Below are 19189 nucleotides of genomic sequence, written 5' to 3'. Positions count from 1 at the left end.
CTGTATTTTTCTACAAGCCAACTTCTATGATCTGATTGTGTGTCAATATACCTCTCACATTGGCTAATTGATTAAAAAGTGAAAATTAAAATATGACCAGCTTAAGTTGTTATCTAGAAATTACTTACTCAGCACAATAAATGGGCTACTTAGCTCCGAATGTAAAATAGCTGAACTCATCCTTCAACTGAAAGGAAGAAAAAGATAAAAAAATGAAGTTGGTTTTCGTACATGTCTACAACAGTCATTCTAACTTTAATGCACCTTGAAACTTTCATTGATTGAATCATTCAGTTGCTGCAAATCTCATATTTTATCTTGACCATAATAGTCATGATAATGAGTTACTAAATTGAGAGCTATGTAATAACAAAGTGCTCAAGAAAAGCTTCCTTACCTCCTCTCCAAATTGTGTAATCTATGCCCACAATTAATCGTGGCCAAAAAATTGCACAATATTTAGAAAAAAAACATTCATTCGACAGTCCACAGAATATAAGGCTAGTTAAAGACAACCTCCTGAATAAATTGTATAAAAAATTATGCAAAAATATTAGTTCTAAGCAGACCAAACACCACGCAGATAAAAGATTTTTTCAAGGTAAATACGCTTATAGAACATAACATGATCATAATACAATCATAATTTTGATCAGCAAGATTTATCTCAACTATTGTGTCAACTTTATGTATCTTTCATCATTCATTCCCAGAAGAGCTGCATATTATAACTAGCAGTTTTTCCAAATCCTATCTCACCATTTTTCATATTATTCAGATTCAACCTGGCCTGGTTACTAACACCATCAGCCAAAGGCATCGACCTCTGTCTTGTCTTGCCACTGCACTTAAAAAAAGTGCTGCTCTGCATAATAGGGCCACACTTCTTCATTACAGATTCCCATACAATCTAGTTGATTCTGCACAACAAATTTCTCAAATTGATGCAATTCCTAAAATTCCTTTAATGTGTTTGTTTCTATTCTAAACTTTCTTAACACACATCCAAGTTAGCACTCTTATCTCCACCATACTCATTATATGTGCTCGGGCTCTCTATTGCCTGACCGTTTGATCCATACAACATCTTAGGTCTCATTGTTGTATTTTAATATTTTCCTCTAAGTCTCAAAGAAAATGTGATTAAAATACCTTCCACAGCACATCTCCAATTTTTGCACCCAATTCCAAGTCCATTTAAAAGTTTTCATATTAGCCTACATATTATAAAACAGATCCAAGATAGTGAAAATGATCACTCTTTAAACCCTTATCTCCAAAGATTTCCTCCATACTTCCAACTTCATTTCAACCTTGTTCTTAATTTTCAACTAAGTTCACATATGAAAAAAGTATAGACATATGGGCTAAGGAGAAGCCCTTGGTGTTGGCCCACCATTATAGAAAACTCATTTATGTCACCACACACACTTGAAACTCCTCATTCTGCTCCTTTATGCATGTTATTTATTCCATGGTACTCTTTAAGCACACTTTCTCAAAACTCGCCTATTTGTGATTTGTACCAAATCCATCTCCTTTTTATGAGTTTCTTTTCCCTTAGTTCTCTTCTTCATTCCTCCTCTAATGTTTGTTTAAAGTTAAAAAAAAACTTTTTAACAGATTATATGCAATAAATGTTCTTCAAAAACCCTTAATCAGAGATTTTCATGTCTCCATACCATCAACAAATCTCCACTCCTTTAACTGTATGTCTCCTTGACAATTAGAAACTGTAAATTAAGGTTTAGAGTCCTGGTAGAATGGGGGCATCCTGGCCATCCCATCTCGTTCTTATGAGAAAACAGTATAGGGATGGGGGGCAGGGCTTTGAAACCCATCCATGAGGATAAAGAAGAACAAAGAGGAAAGAAAGAAAGAAGAAGACAAGGGGAAAAATGAAAGAAAGAAGAAGTAAAATCAAAGAAAGAAAGGAAGGGAGAAGAAAAGGAAAGAAAGGAAGGACATATGGACGAAGGGAAAGAAAGAAGAAAAAGGAAAGAAGGGCATGAAAGGAGGATAAAGGAAAGAAAAAAAGATTAAAAAAAAAAAAAAAGAAAGAAGATGGGGAAACACAGAGGGTACCTACCGCGACAGCTGTTGGGACAAAGTAGGACAGCCGGCCATCCTGTTACATGGAGAAACCAAGACAACCTGTCTCGTGGGATTTAAAATCTTGCAATGAATCAACCTATGTACATCTATTCTGTATCTTTTATAACCATCAAAAACAGATATGGAAAACATTGCTTGGAAAAGAAAGAATTATCAAAATGGACTGATCCACCTAATGAAAATCACAAGTAATCCAAGTGTTGCTAACACCTAAGCTATAAAATCAAGAAGAATTCGTCCAAGTCACCTGATTCCAAAAAACTCATGTTGTCATAATTAGATCTGAAAATGTATCACCAAATATGACATCCAAAATGAAATATTTCTGATATAGACCAATTACACTCTTCTTTTGTACCTAATTATCGACATACACTTATGTACCTGGAGCCTTTTCTTTCATTGATGTCTTGTAACTCCAGCTTAGGGACAAGTATAGCAAATTTAAAAAGACTAGGAAAATGGATTGAGCCACTTAAAGAAAATCTGAAACCTGAGCTACAACACTAAAAGAAGCTGCCCAAGTCACCCGACATCATATACTCTGTACTTTGATAATTATACCCATTTATATTGCGTCATGTATTGTATTTCAAATAAAATACTTCTCATACAGATCGATTTTACCTAATATATTTAGGAACAAACTATCATTTTTATCTGGATTCACTTGACTTATTCAATTGTAACAGAAGAAACCTCAAAATGATCAACTTATGACTATATGGTTGCCTAGTTTTCTTTCACTTTTCTCTCCCTCTTTTTTCCCCCTCTGAATCACTTTCTTTGTTACCATGCCACTAGCATCCAATGATCATTTCAGGAGACAAATAAAAAAATAAACAACTCAATCACTTTCTAAAACTTAGAGTCTGACTAGTGCCAATGCCTAACAACTGTAGGATCCCATCAATAAAGCCACTAAATTAACATCAATACAGCAACTAAACAGTGTAAACAATACATAAGCATGTATACTTTATGCATATGCATGAACAAACTATCTTTTGAAACCTCAAATGGTTTTAATTAATTATGTGGTTGCACATGACCAAATCAGTTGCCTGAACCAAGTTGTTAATCGTGGCAGCTGCATGGAGGAGAGCAGGGGGAGGTTTGAATACAAGCAGAACATTGTGGTTTTAAATAAAAACGAAAAAATAAGTCATATGATGTTATACATAATCTATATTGAGTAAACAGCATGGTATGTAAGAGAACCACCAATAAGGCACATATTTACCTTCAGAATATGGGTAGAAACTTCATCCAATATGTTGCGGAAATCTTTAGCTTCTGTGATCACAATGTTCTGTCCAGATATGTCAATATTTGAAGAACCTGCACTTGGAAGATTTCAGCCAATGAAGCTGTTAAGAGTTAACCAGAGGGGAATGGCAAAAAGGTTTCTGAATAACATAAAGAGGGCACTATATGAACGTTTAACACCTCAAAAAACTATTGTGCCATCAGAAGAAACCTAAAGATTCATGTGATAAAAAAATAATCCTGTAACAGGGATTTATGAGAATAAATTTCAAAACTAGAGCATAAAGATATGCTTAAAGAATACTAGTTATGTTTAGAAGAAACCTAGAGATTCATGTGATAATTAAATAATCCTGTAACAGGGATTTATAAGAATAAATTTCAAAACTAGGGCAATAAAGATAGGATTAATGAAATACTAGTTATGTTTTTTCCATTTTCATGAACATCAAAAAGAAGGAGAATGAGCAAAATGAGAAGAATATTAAGAAATGCTAACATCCTCCTTCATAGGTCAAATAATGAAGGATAAAAAACATACAAGAATCTAGGAAAAATGTTCTGAAAAAAGATTTCAAAAGGCATGCATAGAGTGACTTAAGCTCTAATGTCAAAAGATTGAGGCATAGTTGAGCCAGTGAAATGGGACTGGTTATGCTTTGTATTTCTCTGGCTAGAAGGCTAAACATATCGTCACTTACCATCCTGATGATTTTGAATACAAGTGTCCAATACAGCTGCCTGTTCAAATGTTTTAACTTGAGGGCATGAATCTTTCGATATTTTAGTTGAATTGCGGCATACATGGAGACCATGTCGTCTTACACATTCCCTGCTTAATTTGTTCTTCATTGTCAATGCAGGCATTTGAGTGACACATGAGATATGTACTGCAATGCCACATGAGAAACATCAATTGCAAAACAACACAATTTGCAAAGTTTCATTCAGCTTTACATTTCCATTCAGCTTTCAATAAAAATAATTTTAGAAGTAACCAGTGCAAAAATCTATTCACATTACTACGGAGTAAAATTGATAAATGTACCATGGCCATAAGTCGATTATTATTCAGGAAGGTCTGATAACATGTCCAAAACAGTCCAGAGATAATGCTAGAGCTAGTTGATACAATTTTAGGAAAATACGGGTATAACAATGGGTTGCTTACAAAATAAAATTAAAGCCAACATCCATTACTTTGAAATAAAAAATTCAATTAGTTAAGCAAAGAAAATCTTTTTTCCCCTTTTGGCAAGAAAAGGGAATCAAGGCCTTAGAAAACTACAACCAGAAACATCAGCTGAAACCAGATGCAGAATATTAGGCACAAAAATAGTCAATCAAGTAGTTTCCTCTGAAGCTGGGGACCCATAACCCCCATTACCCTCCCTAAATATGTGAGTCCCTGAAGTTAGGAATTAGATCTCCCAACACCAGGTATCCAAGAGAAAATGGTTAATATCAGCAAGAAGATCGATTCTCAGCCTAAATCCAAGGAAACAATCTTTGACATGACCAGATCATCAAGCTTAAGACCCATGTAGGGCTGAAATCGGATCGGATACGGATCGGATATCATTATATCTATATCCATATTTATTTTTTCTGACGAATATAAATACGGATATTATTCGGATGCAAAAATTCATATCTATATTTATTTTAAACAGATCCGGATACAATTCGGATACTGAAAATATGGATATAATTATGGATATAATGTAGATAATCAAACTTTATAACTACAGAATCAAAGATATTACTAAATAAATATGAATCAAATTAATAATATATTTATATGATTATATTTTTCTTAAAAATTAGTAAATACTATATAAAATTATATAGGATTATATGTCGATTCGGATATTCGGATACGGATCGGATAATTATCTATCCATATCCATATCCATTTTTCTTTGACGAATATGGATATGGATATGGATGTTAGTCGGATCCTTAAATTTTTATCCATATCCGGATTATTCAGATACGAAAACGGATCCAGATGGATAATATCCATACTACTTTCACCCTTAGACCCATGGAAAAAATAGCATAGCATGACCATTGGCTGGACTCATAAAATATGGTAGAATCAAAGCATCTCTAGAAACACACAGTTTTTGGAAAGTTTTCAGCAAGATTTTCAAGTCAATAGCAGTTCCATTTATACCATTCAGAATTTTTTATTAAGAGAAAGAAAAAGACCGCCAGGGGGGGTGGGTGGGCGGTGCGGGGGTTGTGTGGCAGCGAGAGAAATATCAAGCACAAGGGAGGCATGGGGAGTCGTTTAACATTTCAGCTTACAAAGTCAGCTAGGAATGATAATAAATAGGTCGTATCTATGTCATAAGCTAGATCAAAGAATTATTTAAGTAATCAGGAAAATATCTGATACACACTGCATTACCTAGATATTTGCATCTAGCTCCTAGAATCCATGTCAAATGCATATGACATACAAGTCAACACTTGGATACTTCACTTTTTTTTTCCAGTTTCAGTTCTTAAAAATTAATAGAGAGTTGGATTCATCCAACATTGTGTTTGGCTCCATATAATAATTTAAAAGGGTGCTTCTGTTCTTCTAGATATTGATCAAGAAAGTTACTGCTAAAGTTACCTTGTGAAATGTCATATTTCTAAAATCTGTAAGCTAAATGGAAGTATGGGTGGGAAATATGTATATCAAAAGACCTTAACAAATAATATTTTTAATGATTTCTTTTATACCATATTTAAATATTATTTTAGTTAAATTTATTTTTCTTTGTGATGTTGCATCTCCTTTGTCCCTCTTGCCAAGTCAAACACATGAATGGATGTCTGAATCTGATTCTCAACTCCGTTTCCATGCAACAAATACTTGTTTACACTGTTTATGGTTATGGTTACAGTATGAAACTGTGCGCGCTTGATATTTGTCTTAATATTCGTGGCTTCATGAACTTCCAAATTTTGTAACTTACATGTGACTATTGAAAGTCACAAATTTCTAATGCTTATACCACATTGTGAGTTATGTTCATTTTCTTCTCTGTCTTCTAACTATTTATATTTTTGTGCTGGTAGTGATCTAAAAATCAGCACATGCAACTACAAATGGTTACCACACCACCTTCCCTACATGCAGTTATTCATGTGTGACTGGGCTACATTGGCTGCATAATGCTAAGCAGGCCTGCTTAGGAATATGCAGCGGCATATGCAGCCAACACTCATGCAGGTCCGTGCAGGCAGGAAGATTTAGACAGATGATCAAGCTGGATGTGGGTTTCAAAAAGGCCTAGTGCGAGTTATGTCAACAATGTCATAAATATTGCTATTGTGTGTGTGTGTGTGTCTGTGTGAGTAGAAAGTACTAACCAAGGTTTTTCATACCGTGCCAAACGGCCGGTACATCCCGTATCGTACAGATCAGTGGGGAACTGGCACGATTCGGCCAGTAAATTCGGTACACGGCGGTATGGAAGGAAAAAAAGAGAAAGTGAGAAAGAGAGAGAGAGGAGAGGGAGGGAGGTGGGAGCCGCCGGAGACGGCAGTGACCGACTGCGGCCGTCGGAGGGCTTCCGACCCCGTATCGCCAATAGGCTTTCAAGAGAGCGAGAAAGAGAAGAGCGCTCGGAGGGGGGGCAGGGACCTACCGGACGGACGGTGCCTCCGTCGCGAGGGCCCTGATGGCGGTGAGCCGACGTCGATGGCCTGAGGGCAGTCGAGCGGGTGGAGCCGCTCCACGCTCCGCCCCTTTCTTCTTTTTCGAAACAGACATCGTGGCTCCGCCCCCTTCTTTTTCGAAACAGACGACTGTCTGTTTTGATTTTTTGTTTTTTTTTTGGTTTTAAACTTATGAAATCGGCAATCTAGTTGCCGACTTAAGAAAATTTTAAAAAAAAATACAAAAATCATGAAGCCGACAAACTATTTGCCGGCTTCACTTAAAACTAGGTTTTTTAAAAAAAATTGCGAAATAGGGGCGACACCCTATTTCATGCCTGGCGCCGCGCTCGTGGACTGCCCCTCCGCGACTACGACGGCCAACCGAAGGCTGTCCGACGGCCCCCCGGCTCCTTCCCTCCCTCTTTTTCTTTCTTCCTCTTTCTCTCTCTCTATTTCTCTCTTTTTTTCTTCCGGTTCGGGTCGCTTGCCTTCATCGGTTTGGTACGGTAAAAATCGTACCGAACCATACCGCCGGCCGGCGGTATCGGTTCAGCATACCTTGGTACTAACCATTATTGTTATTGCTATTAGTGTTACCATTCTTGATATTCTTGCTCGACTCTTTATATATTTATTTTTTTTAAATATTAAAAATACCACCTGCATATGCATCCCTATACCATATAGGCACTATGTGGTATGTCAACCATGGCATACTTACCTTTTACAACACTATATGATAGCTTCCTTAAATGTGCCACATGATCCTCCTAGCGCACCTTTGACTAAAACCTAATATTTTTTCTAGTAAAATGGTCCGCATAAGCCTTTTTTGAAAAGAAAAAGACTTTCCATAGATGGAATGTTGATTATAATTCCATATTTCTTTAAGCCTATTTCTATTCATATCAATGATGATTTATTTGACAACTTTTATTTCTTCCACCAAAAGATGGAATCCATCCTTGCCTTAAAGCAGCATGTCTTGATGACTGAGCTCTAGGATTGAAGGAAACTATGGGAACAACTGTCTAGAGCCAACCAGTCAATCCCTTTCTTCGACATAAAAGTCCATCAAATATAAACTACTACAAGATAACACATGCACCAAATAAATAAAAGTGAATCAAAACGTGCAATTAGTGCAAAATACAATGTTGCACCTGAGAAATCTAATGTCAATAACTATTGGACCAAAAAGGAAGTTAAAACAGGTATTTACTTGTTTGGTCTGTTCTGCATTTTTTATGGGCAACAAAAAAGAATAATCCAAATCATGGATGTCCAAGCAACACAAGACTTGTTTCACCCAGTGCCCAATTTATGATATAGAAAATACAGTAGATATACACAATTCTTCATCTTACACATCGAATGATTTCTGCTTTTACTTCTTTTATTTACAAGATTCCACCAGAGCTTCTCTATTTTCAGTATGTAATGGAAAAGTCAATGTGCTGATCTAGATTATACTATTTAAGCATGACCAATAAACTTCATCTCACGATTTAATCAGCTTAAAGAATACTTCTTACTCTTTTATGCTATTTTAGAATACATATTGATGATTTTAGAGCCAAACATGCCTTATATCTGTTTTAATATTTTCCATTCTTTTCAGGTTTCTGTAAGAATCCTATATTTTATATTTTTTCTTTTTTTAATTTAGAACAGGATTTCTCATATTTTAGCTCATTTCTGCTAACAATTGAAACACAAAATGAACAGGACCCAACATGTCAGACTCAGGTATCCTCAAACCAACCTTAGAAATATAAAGCCAACCCTGATTCAGAAATAAACTAATAAATTCTACCAACAATATACTCAAAATTTTTGGTTCAACAGGATGTTCTAAATGATGAGCATATCATATCACTGCTAATTGACCATGACTTCTGTTGCTCCAAGACTCAAAATCTGAAGTGGAGTGGATCGACTAGAGTGAAGCTAGATTGGAGTGATCATTGCGACTTGATGAGAACTCCTCCAATATGCAAAGCCAGTCAAGAAATCGGGTGAGGATCCTCTGGTTCTTGACCCTCCAATGCTTAAATCAGTTCGAGCTTTGAGAACCGGGATGAAAAAGAGTGGAAGAGCAAGAGAGATTGAGTGGAACTAAAGGAGATTGAGTAGAAGCCAAGAATTTGACCTAATTTTCTATCGATAGAGTCTCTCCTAGTTTCAGAGAGCAGAACCTACCGATGGAGGATCTTTGACTCTCTATTTATAGAAGGGCTGAGGAGATCATTCCAGAGTTTGTTAAGCCGTTAGAGGAGTTTGTTAGGCGGTTAGAGAGCCACCTGTAAGTGAGCTAGTGTACAGTTGTGCATATGAGCTTGACATGAAATCGTGACCAGCTGTGGCTTGGTTGAGAAAACATCGTGCACATTTGTGGAACGATTAAGTCCGCTATTAGTTCACCTCGAAAGATGACTGGGATGAAATAGAGATGTCATAACATTCATCCAGATAGTAAGATATCAGGGTTCAGGTCGGTAAACACCCGACCTGAACATTTCTTTGTTAGCCAAGATGTCATTCGGATAGAATGCAGGGCGTCCTTCGTTCAGGTCGATAAAAATCCGATCTGAATCTGCTACCGGTTAATTGATCTGTGGGACCTGGTACTTTCAGATTGACGTCTCTTTCATCTCATATAATTATGCCACATGTCTCGAGATCGATTTAATGCACCAACACTTTGTCCCCCACTTCCTATGTCCAAGGTGACAATTCCCTGATCAGACTAGAAAGTAAAATCTTCATAAGGTTGGATTTTCACCAATTTGGGAGGCATTTGCCATAGAGACCGGAGTTTATCGATCAAAAGATCTTATTTCCGAGTTAGAATTCTTGGCTCGATCTTTTATCGACTAGGAGATCTTATCTCTGCGCTTGAATTTTTGATCCGATTTTAATCGGTCAGGAGATCTTATCTCCACATTTGTCTTTTGGTTCGATTTTTCACCGATCAGGAGACCTTATCCCCGCACTTGAATTTTCGATCTAACTTGAATCGATCGGAAGATCTTATCTCCAAACTTGCTTTCGGATCAGCCTTCATCGATCAGGAGATCTTATCTCCGCATTCGATTTTTGGCTCGATTTTTCATCGATCAGAAATCTTATCTTCGTATTTTACCTCGAAACTTTTCAGATTGGTATTGCGCCGTCTGAAATAAATATGCCGCACCTCGAGGGTATAAAAATTAATTACTTGAGTGAAAACGAAAGAGCTGACCTTTCAGAAAATGATCCGCCAAATCTTCTACCATCATTGCTTAGACGGACGGTTTGAGTGCGCCATCTGTCAACGTTTGATTGGCTTATCAACTTGGCACGGATGAGTCTGTCGTGACTAAATTTGGAAGGAGGTGCATTTAACTGCCGTCTGACTAAGCGCCAAATTAACATCAGGTGTCACAAATCGATGAGGGGACCAGCCAATCCAGACTGTCGGTTCGCCTATAAAAGACTTTTGCCCCCCGATCACTGTTCATTTTTGCTGTTATCGTGCGAAGGTGCTGCCAAACTGTTTCTAGAAGTCTCTTTGTGTTGAGCGGCCGTCGGAGACAGTGAGAGGCTTCACCGGAGCGGGAGGAAAAAAAGTTCATCTCCATCTCTTGGGAGGATTTCATCTGTCTCTTAGGTATCAGTCCTCCTTTATTTGTTCTCCTTCAGTCATAGGGTAGCCCTTCTTTCTCTTTCGATTCTTTTCATCTTTTCCTCATATTTTTCCCCAAAAAATATGTCCAAGAGAGGTAAAGAGGGGAAAGAGACAGAAGGTGGCTCACAAATTAGATCAACCCAGTCCTTACTGGCCATTGAGGTAGAAAATCCACCCCGAAAGGATCCTGAAACCGATCCCACAGGTGAGGAGAGTTCGGATCACAGTGCAGAATCTTCTATGCATGATCTCACAGACTACCTCGATCCAGAGATAGAAGGATCTATTTTGATCGAGAAGAACCTCCTAACCCTTAGAAAAAAATATAATATACCCGATGAGTATGAAATGATAGTACCAGATCCAGAAGGTAGGGTATCTGAGCCTTCTGAGGGTTGTGTAGCTTTCTACGATGAGTCCCTTCGATCCGGCCCGTGGTTCCCACTGCACCCCTTTTTTCAGCAACATCCTTGATTTTTATAGGATCCATCCCACTCAAATAACTCTGAACGCAGTTAGGATGATTATAGTATTCATAATCATATATAACTTCCTTCACATAGATCTTATGATTTCCTATTTAGATCCTTGATCCTTTTAAAAAAGCATCCGAGTGAAAAGGGTTGGTGGTACTTCTCACCTCGAAAAAACTATAAATTTGGACCCGACCTTCCCTCTTCAATTCACGATTGGAAAGACCGTTTTTTCTTCATCCGAGCTCCAATTTCATGGGGTTTTAGGACTTCTTGGGGACGTCCGGACACCAAAATAACTCCAATGATGAAATTCTCCTCGGGAACGAGGTGGCTCATTCAACCCTATTTTACTCTTCAACTCTATCATTTCTTTTCTACCTTCGTTATTCTTAAATGCCTGTCTAATGCAGAAATGAGGTTCAACCCGATGAAGATAGAGGATAGGAAGAGGAAGGACCAACCGAAGCCATCTGCTACCAACCCCGCACCGAAGAGAGTCAAAGGTGCGGTGCCTCCCCCTGCCCAGGCAGAATCTTCTTCGGCGACCTCTTCTCCGATTAACTCCGGGAGAAACGAAGTCTCCCGAGGACCACAAAATTCTCCCCGGGCCCTATTGCTAAACCCCACCTCGCCAACCCACGGTGGTGAGGATCAAGAATAATGCCCGACCTGCACCGCCTTCCAAAGAGATCGGGCGCAAGCCGACCACAACCTCCGGGGCCCCATCGAGCTCGACCGAAGGGGATACCGTGACAAGGATGTCACTCTTGGAGCGGCCCCGATTAGGCCGAGATCTTCTCGAATCAATGATGCCGACTGTCGATCTGGAGGCACGTCGAAAAACTAAACCCGAGAAGATTGCCAAGCACAGATTCGAGCAACTCATGCATGTGAGTTTTTCTTTCTTTTCTTCTCTCTCCTTCTTTTTTTTCACTCCGGTGAATGACCGATCTGAACCTTTGTCTTGCAGATCACCATCGACTTCAAGATCATGTATGAGAACATGGCCTAACTGTTAAAGAATAAAGAGGCCATGGATGTCAATTTAATTATTCTTCAAGAGGAGAAAAAAAGGAGTCCGAACTCACTGTGGGACTCAAATATCAACTTGAAGAAAAGATGAAGGCACTGAAGGAGAAAAATCAAAACCTACTGGATCTTTAGCAAAAGGTTAATGAACAGAAGGAAGATTTTTGATCTGCATACTATCGCCGAGAAGAATAAGAAACTAGAGCCGAGGCTTAGAGAGGCGAAAAGGCTAATGAAGCTCATGAGAAGGCCATAGAGGTCTTGAAGAGACAAGTTAAAAAAGAGCAGGACAAGATGGCTAAGGCGGTGGACTATACAAGGTTCCGAGGAGATCGAGGATGAAGTATCCAAGAGCTCCAAGGGTGCATACGATTACGCCTTCAGTCAATGCCGCAACTTGATCAAAAAATTGTATCCTGAGGTGGATATCTCTAAGGTTACTCCAAAGGTGGCCGTCGAGATGGGCATGAAGGGGGATCTCGAGTCACCCCCCGAAGTGACAGAGCAGCCAACGAAGGAATCTAGTCGGTCTCCTATCGAGGTGAACACAATTGAAGCCATCGCCGCAGAGCCCATATCCGTGGTACCTCCAGTGGAGACTGAAGTCCTCGAGGCCAGCAAGAAACCGAAGTCCACCCCAGCCGTAGAACCTACTACCGCTAATATTACTAAAAGCCAGAGCAGACCAAGAAAGAATCAATCAAGAAAAGCTCCAATGCACCGGTGATTATCCAGTAGGAATTTTCTTTCTTCTCAAAATGTACTGACCTGATATAGATCTTTTTTGTTTTTTTCTTTTGTGGAACATGTAAACCCAATATGGGTTTTTACTTCTGTACTTTTTTTTCATATTAATGCAAGAAATATTTCTTTTAGCATCCTGATTTTGTTTGTGTATTCTCATGAATTTCATTGCTTGCCAGGATAAAATAACCACATATCTTTATAATTCAATAGGATCGAAAAATGATAACTTTAAATTCACCTATCATCAATCAACTTAAAATCAAAATTCAGACGTACCTTTGTTGTATGACTGCAGACGGATCAAGTTTTAAAATTCGATCCGCGATCGATATTTCAAGAGAATCCAAAGATAATCTTCCAAAGATCATCTCGCTCTAAAGATCAATATAACATCATATTGGTTCGGAACCGATGTAAGATCCTTTGGTCTCATATTCAGCATAAGACTTATCAATCGATGGGAGATCAAGTCCTCCGAAGGTTTTCCAGACTGAAATTCGAATTAATACGTATGCCCTTTGAGGCTATATCGGATTGAGATCCGCATTGATGTGTGCCCTTCGGGGTTTTATTGGATTGGAATTTGGGTGAAATATTCATGCCCTTCGGGGCTTTACTGGATCGGAATTCGGGTTGATGTGTGCCCTTCGGGGCTTTACCGTCCTGAATCTGGATTAAATATTCATGCCTTTTGGAGCTTTACCGAACTGGAATCCGGATTGACATGTGCCCTCCAAGGCTTTACCGGTCTGAAATCCAGATTTACATTCATGCCCTTCGGGGCTTTATCGGATTGAAATCTGGATTAACATGTGTGCCATTCGAGGCTTTACCAGACTGAAATCTGGATTTGACATTCGTGCCTTTGGAGCTTTACCGGATTGGAATCCAGGTTAACATGTGTGCCCTTCGAGGCTTTATCGGACTGAAATTCGGATTTACATTCATACCCTTTGGACCTTTATCGGATTGAAATCTGGGTTAACATGTGCGCCCTTCGGGGCTTTATCGGATCGAAATCCGATTTGACATGTGCCCTTTAGGGCTTTACCGGATTGAAATCCGAGTTAACATGTGTGCCCTTTGGATTTATCGGGCCGAAATCCAGTTTGACGTGTACCCTTCGAGGCATTATCGGATCGAAATCCAGATTAACATGTGTGCCCTTCAAGGCTTATCTCTTTAAAAATTGAATTTCGATAAATAGGGGGACATGACATACAAAAAAGAGCTTGTTAGAGTATTTTCATTGATAATATTTTCTGAAATTTTCAAAATTCCAAGTACGGGGGATAACAGATCCGTCCAAATTCTCAATTCTCAATTCTATAAGCCTCTGGACGAACTACATCAGTGACTCGATAAGGTCCTTCCCTATTGGGAGCCAATTTACCTCACTCAATAGGCTTTGAAACTTCAGCTCACCTCAGAATGAGGTCACCCTTCTAAAATGACTTCGGTTTCACCCAAACATTGTAATACTTAGCGATCCTCTGCTTGTAGGTCACCATTCTGATATAGGCTTGCTCCCTCACTTCATCAAGAAGATCAGATCGATCCTCAACCGATCTGAATTGGTTGCCTCATAAAATTTTTTGACTCTATCAGATAATAAACCAATCTCCATTGGGATCACAGCTTCAGTCCCATAAGTGAGCCTGAAAGAGTTTCTCTTATCGGAATCCGATACGTAGTTCGGTATACCCATAGTATACTCTGCAGCTCTTCAACCCACAACTTTTTTGCATCAGTGAGCCTTGTCTTTAAATCTGAAGGATATTCTATTGGTTACTTCAGCCTCACCATTTGACTGCAGATGTCCAACAGAAGTGAGTCGATGGTCGATGTTAAACTTGAAGCAGAATTTCTTGAACTTAGGATTGTCAAATTACCTACCATTATCAGTGATGATGACTCAAGGTAAACCAAACCGATAGATTATAGATTTTTAGACAAAATCCTGCATCTTTTTCTCTATAATTTAGGCTAAAAGCTCTATCTCTATCTATTTTATGAAATAATCAATAACTATCATCAGAAATTTTCTTTGACTTGCTGCTATTGGGAAAGATCCCAATATGTCCATCTCCAAATTGCAAAGGACCAAGGACGGTAATAGAAATAAGCTTAGCAACAGGTTGATGTTGGATATTAGCGTATCTCTGACATTTATGCACTAGTTGACAAGATCAGTTGCATCCTTTTGAATAATTGGCCAGAATAACCTTGTCGGATTACTTTATAAGCAAGTAACCTGCCCTCCAGATGATTTTACATATCCCCTCATTTACTTCTTAAAGTGTGTAGTCAGCTTCATATGGTGTCAAACATCGAAGTAAAGGAAGAACATAAGACTTTTTATATAAGCGCCTTCTTGAAGAACATATCATGGAGCTTGTCTTTTAATGCTTCTGGTCTTGGTTGGATCATTAGGCAAACTCCTTTAGATATGCAATCTATGAGGAGATCAATCCAACTCGACTCGTGACCGATCTGAAATATAAAGAGTACCTCAATACTAAGCCTATCCAACTATTGAATCAGTACCTTTTGATTCAATTCGAGAAAATCCGAAATGGCAGGTGCGATAGAGCGTCAGTCCGGGCATTTTCCGATCTAAAAATTTGGAGCACTTTAAGCCCTTCAAAATTTTTAGATAACTTTTTGACATTCTGCAGGTAACAAGTCATCGTGGGATCCTTGGCTTCAAATTGACCTTGGATTTGGCCGACGACAAGTTGCGAGTCTGTGAAAACCTTTAATTTTCTGACTCCGAGCTCTTTTGCCATTTTAAGATCCACTGTTAGGACTTCATATTTAGTACCATTATTGGAAGTATTAAAATTGAACCTCAAAGCCTGCTCGATCATGAATCCTTCAGGACTAGCCAGAATCAAACCGACACCACTTCCCTAAAATTAGAGGCTCCATCCACATGTAGAACCCAGAATGAGTCATCACTTTTAGGATTCGCCGGGATTGACCCATCATCTAGGACAGTGCATTCTGCAACAAAATCAGCTAGTATCTGACCTTTAACTGCAGTTTGAGATCGATACTGGATATCAAATTCACTGAGTTCGATAGCCATTTGACGATCCGACTTGAAGTATCAACCCTTTGTAATATCGATTTGAGCGGCTAATCCGTCAATACTGCAATAGTATGAGCTTGAAAGTAAGACTTGAGTCTCCGGACCACCACGATCAAAGCATATATCATCTTTTCGGCCTTTTTATACATGATCTCTACATCCCGCAATTTTTTGCTTGTGTAGTAGATAGGCCTTTGAATGTTCATTTCTTGGATAAGAACCAAACTGACTGCATAAGATGAGACGGAAATATACATATATAGTTCTTCACCCTCGATCGGCTTAGAAAGAAGAGACGAAAAGCCAAGATACTTCTTAAAATCCTTGAAGGCAGTCGACATTCTTCTGTCCAGCTGAAATTTTTGATATTTTTTAATATTTTGAAGAATGAAAGGCATCTTTCAACTGATCTGAAAATAAATCGACTGAGAGCCGCCACTCATCTAGTGAGCTGCTGGATTTCTTTAATAGAGGCGGTATTTCATTTTCAATAATGCTCTAATCTTTTCAGGATTAACTTCTATTCCTCTTTGATTAATGAGAAAGCCAAGGAACTTATCTGAGCCAACTCCGAAGATACATTTGTTAGGATTGAGCTTTATCTGATACCTCTTAAGTTCTCCAAATACTTCTTCAGGTCAGTGATATGCCGATCTTCTTTGATGCTTTTTACTATCATTCATCAATATAGACCTCCATTTCTGATCAATTTATTGCTTGAAAACTTTGTTGACAAGCGTTGGAATGTAGCACCTGTATTTTTAAGACCAAAAGACATCATTTTATAACAATACAAACCTCTTTCGATACAAAAACAGTATTTTCTTCATCTTTAGAGTCATTTGGATTTGATTATAGTCCGAGAAAGCATCCATAAAATGAGAAGCTTGTGATCAGAGGTAGCATCTACTAGCTGATCAATTCTCGATAGAGAAAAACTATCCTTCAGACAAGCTTTATTAGATCTTTATAGTCAATGCATATTCTCCATTTGCCATTAGCCTTCTTGACCATAACAATATTGGCTATCCATTTTGATAATGAGCTTTCCTGATGAATTTTATTTTTAAAAGCTTGTCAACTTCCTCATTAATGACTTTTGCCTTTTCAGGACGAAACTTCTTTTTTTTGCTGAATCGGTTTAAAATTTGGATCACATTCAATTTATGAATAATCACATCAGTAAGGATGCCAGGCATATCAGAGGCTGACCAAACAAAGACGTCATCATTTACTCGCAGAAACTCAATCATTTTCTCTTAAACCAAGCTTGAGGTTTACATCGATTGGACCATTTTTTTCGGATCATCTCTCAAAGGAATGGCTTCAAGCTTTTCCGCTCGTTCACCTCGAATTATTTCGACCTCGTCCAATGTGTCGGGTACATCAACTAGCATAGTTTTCGTCGGTTGGTTTATTTTAGTAGAAATCATAAAACATTATTGAACCACCGTCTGATCGCCATGCATTTCATCAACTCCTTTCTTAATCGAAAAATGCACCAACAGATAGTAAGTAGAGACAATGGCCTTGAAGGTATTGAGACCAGATTGATTGAGGATAGCATTATAAGCAGATAGGACTCTGATTATCAAAAAATGAGCTGTATTGTTGACTACTTTGGTTTCTGTCCCGCTGTAATTGGTAGAATAATCTCTCTCAGCTGCCACTGGATTTTCTGAAAACCCAACGAGGGGAGTACTGATCCGCCTGAGTTGTCCGACCAGATTCATTTTTAAAAAAACATCATAAACAATATATCAGCAAACTTCCATTATCAACAAGAACTCTTTTTACATCATATTTTGCTATCATCATAGAAACGACGACAGCATCATTATGGGGGGTTTGGATTCTCTTTACATCATTTTCCAAAAAAAAATAACATCTTCAATTCTCTGCCTTTTAGGAGATGGGTCATCGGTGCCAGGTAGGACGTCGATATTATATTGATAACACTAGCAGTTGATCGATTGTGATTGTCAGAAGTTTCTTCTGCTGGAGGCCTGTATTCCTCGATTTTGGCCGATTTGACATATTTACCGAGGTAATCCCAATACACCAAGATTTCTATCTCATCTTGCAGCTGCCTGCATTTCTCGATGTCATGGCCATGATCTCTATGGAAGCAGCAATACTTTTAGTTCTCTCTTCTCTAGAGGAGCCTTCAAATGACCAGATCTTCGAAGGTATCTCTCCCCTTCAATTTCCATCAGAATCAGAGCTCGAGGAGCGGTCAGGGGAGCGTAGGAATTAAAACACCGAGGTGGGCTCCTTGACCTCGAAATTTTTCGAAGTCGATTTGAATTTTCGGTCTGCGACATCTCATCATTCTCCCTTGACCATGTTTTTTCATTTTTGTCCTTCTTTGCCTGCCTTAAAATAGCTTTCTTCTCCTCAATCTGAGCGTACTTACACATCCGATCAAGCATCTCATTGTAGATATTCAAAAAGTTTTTATTCAAAGAAAAAATTAGACAGTTGCTCCGGAGTCCCCTCTTCAAAGCAGACATGGCCACTGATTCATTAAAATTTTTTACTTCTACGGTGACCGTGTTGAAACGAGCCATGTACTTTCGGAGATCTTCTCCTTCCTGCTGTTGAATAAAGAAAAGACTATCCACATGCCTCAAATGAGGTCTATTAGTACCAAAGTGATGAACAGCCTCCCAAGCTGCTCAAAAGAAGAGATGGACCCTTGTGGGAGTTTGAAAAACCAAATCTTCGCCATCTTCTTGAGGGTTGCAGGAAAAACAATGCACAATAGGACATCGAAAGCCCCTTATAAAGCCATGAGGATCCTATAACCCTCGATATGATCCATTGGATTAGCAGAGCCATCAAAAGATTCGATGGCGGACATCTTGAATCGGTTTGAAACTGGTTCACTCAAGATTTCATGAGAGAAAGGAGATCGAAAATTAAAACTGTCTTTGTTCTGAGATCAATCTCCTACCTGGAGCTCCATCAGACACCTTTCAAGATCTAGGACCTTGTGCTCCAGGTCGTCTCCTTTTTGAACCTTCAGAGTATTAGGGATAGATTCACTGTCAACCTCATCAATATGATGTTCATCTTGATGGGCTGGTTGAGGGCTGTGCTGAGACAAAGCATTTGGGGGAGGAG

The 19189-nt window shown here is 38.6% G+C and overlaps 1 protein-coding gene across 1 annotated transcript in view; it reads right to left on the bottom strand.

The window, feature by feature from the left end:
* The window catches only part of LOC105047205 (uncharacterized), a 32392-nt gene that overhangs the window by 10300 nt on the left and 2903 nt on the right, over positions 1 to 19189 (bottom strand). Inside the window, exons 2-3 of the mRNA XM_073259200.1 lie at positions 4086 to 4274; positions 3359 to 3456 (exon numbers count right to left, since the gene is read on the bottom strand). Of these exons, the coding sequence (XP_073115301.1) occupies positions 3359 to 3456; positions 4086 to 4251 (264 nt within the window). The 5' untranslated portion in view covers positions 4252 to 4274. The remainder of the gene's footprint in view (positions 1 to 3358; positions 3457 to 4085; positions 4275 to 19189) is intronic.

The sequence above is a fragment of the Elaeis guineensis genome, chromosome 6, assembly GCF_000442705.2.
Source record: "Elaeis guineensis isolate ETL-2024a chromosome 6, EG11, whole genome shotgun sequence".
NCBI classification, from domain to species: domain Eukaryota; kingdom Viridiplantae; phylum Streptophyta; class Magnoliopsida; order Arecales; family Arecaceae; genus Elaeis; species Elaeis guineensis.
Note: the sequence above shows the minus strand (reverse complement) of the source record. Positions and strands in the feature narration are given on the sequence as shown.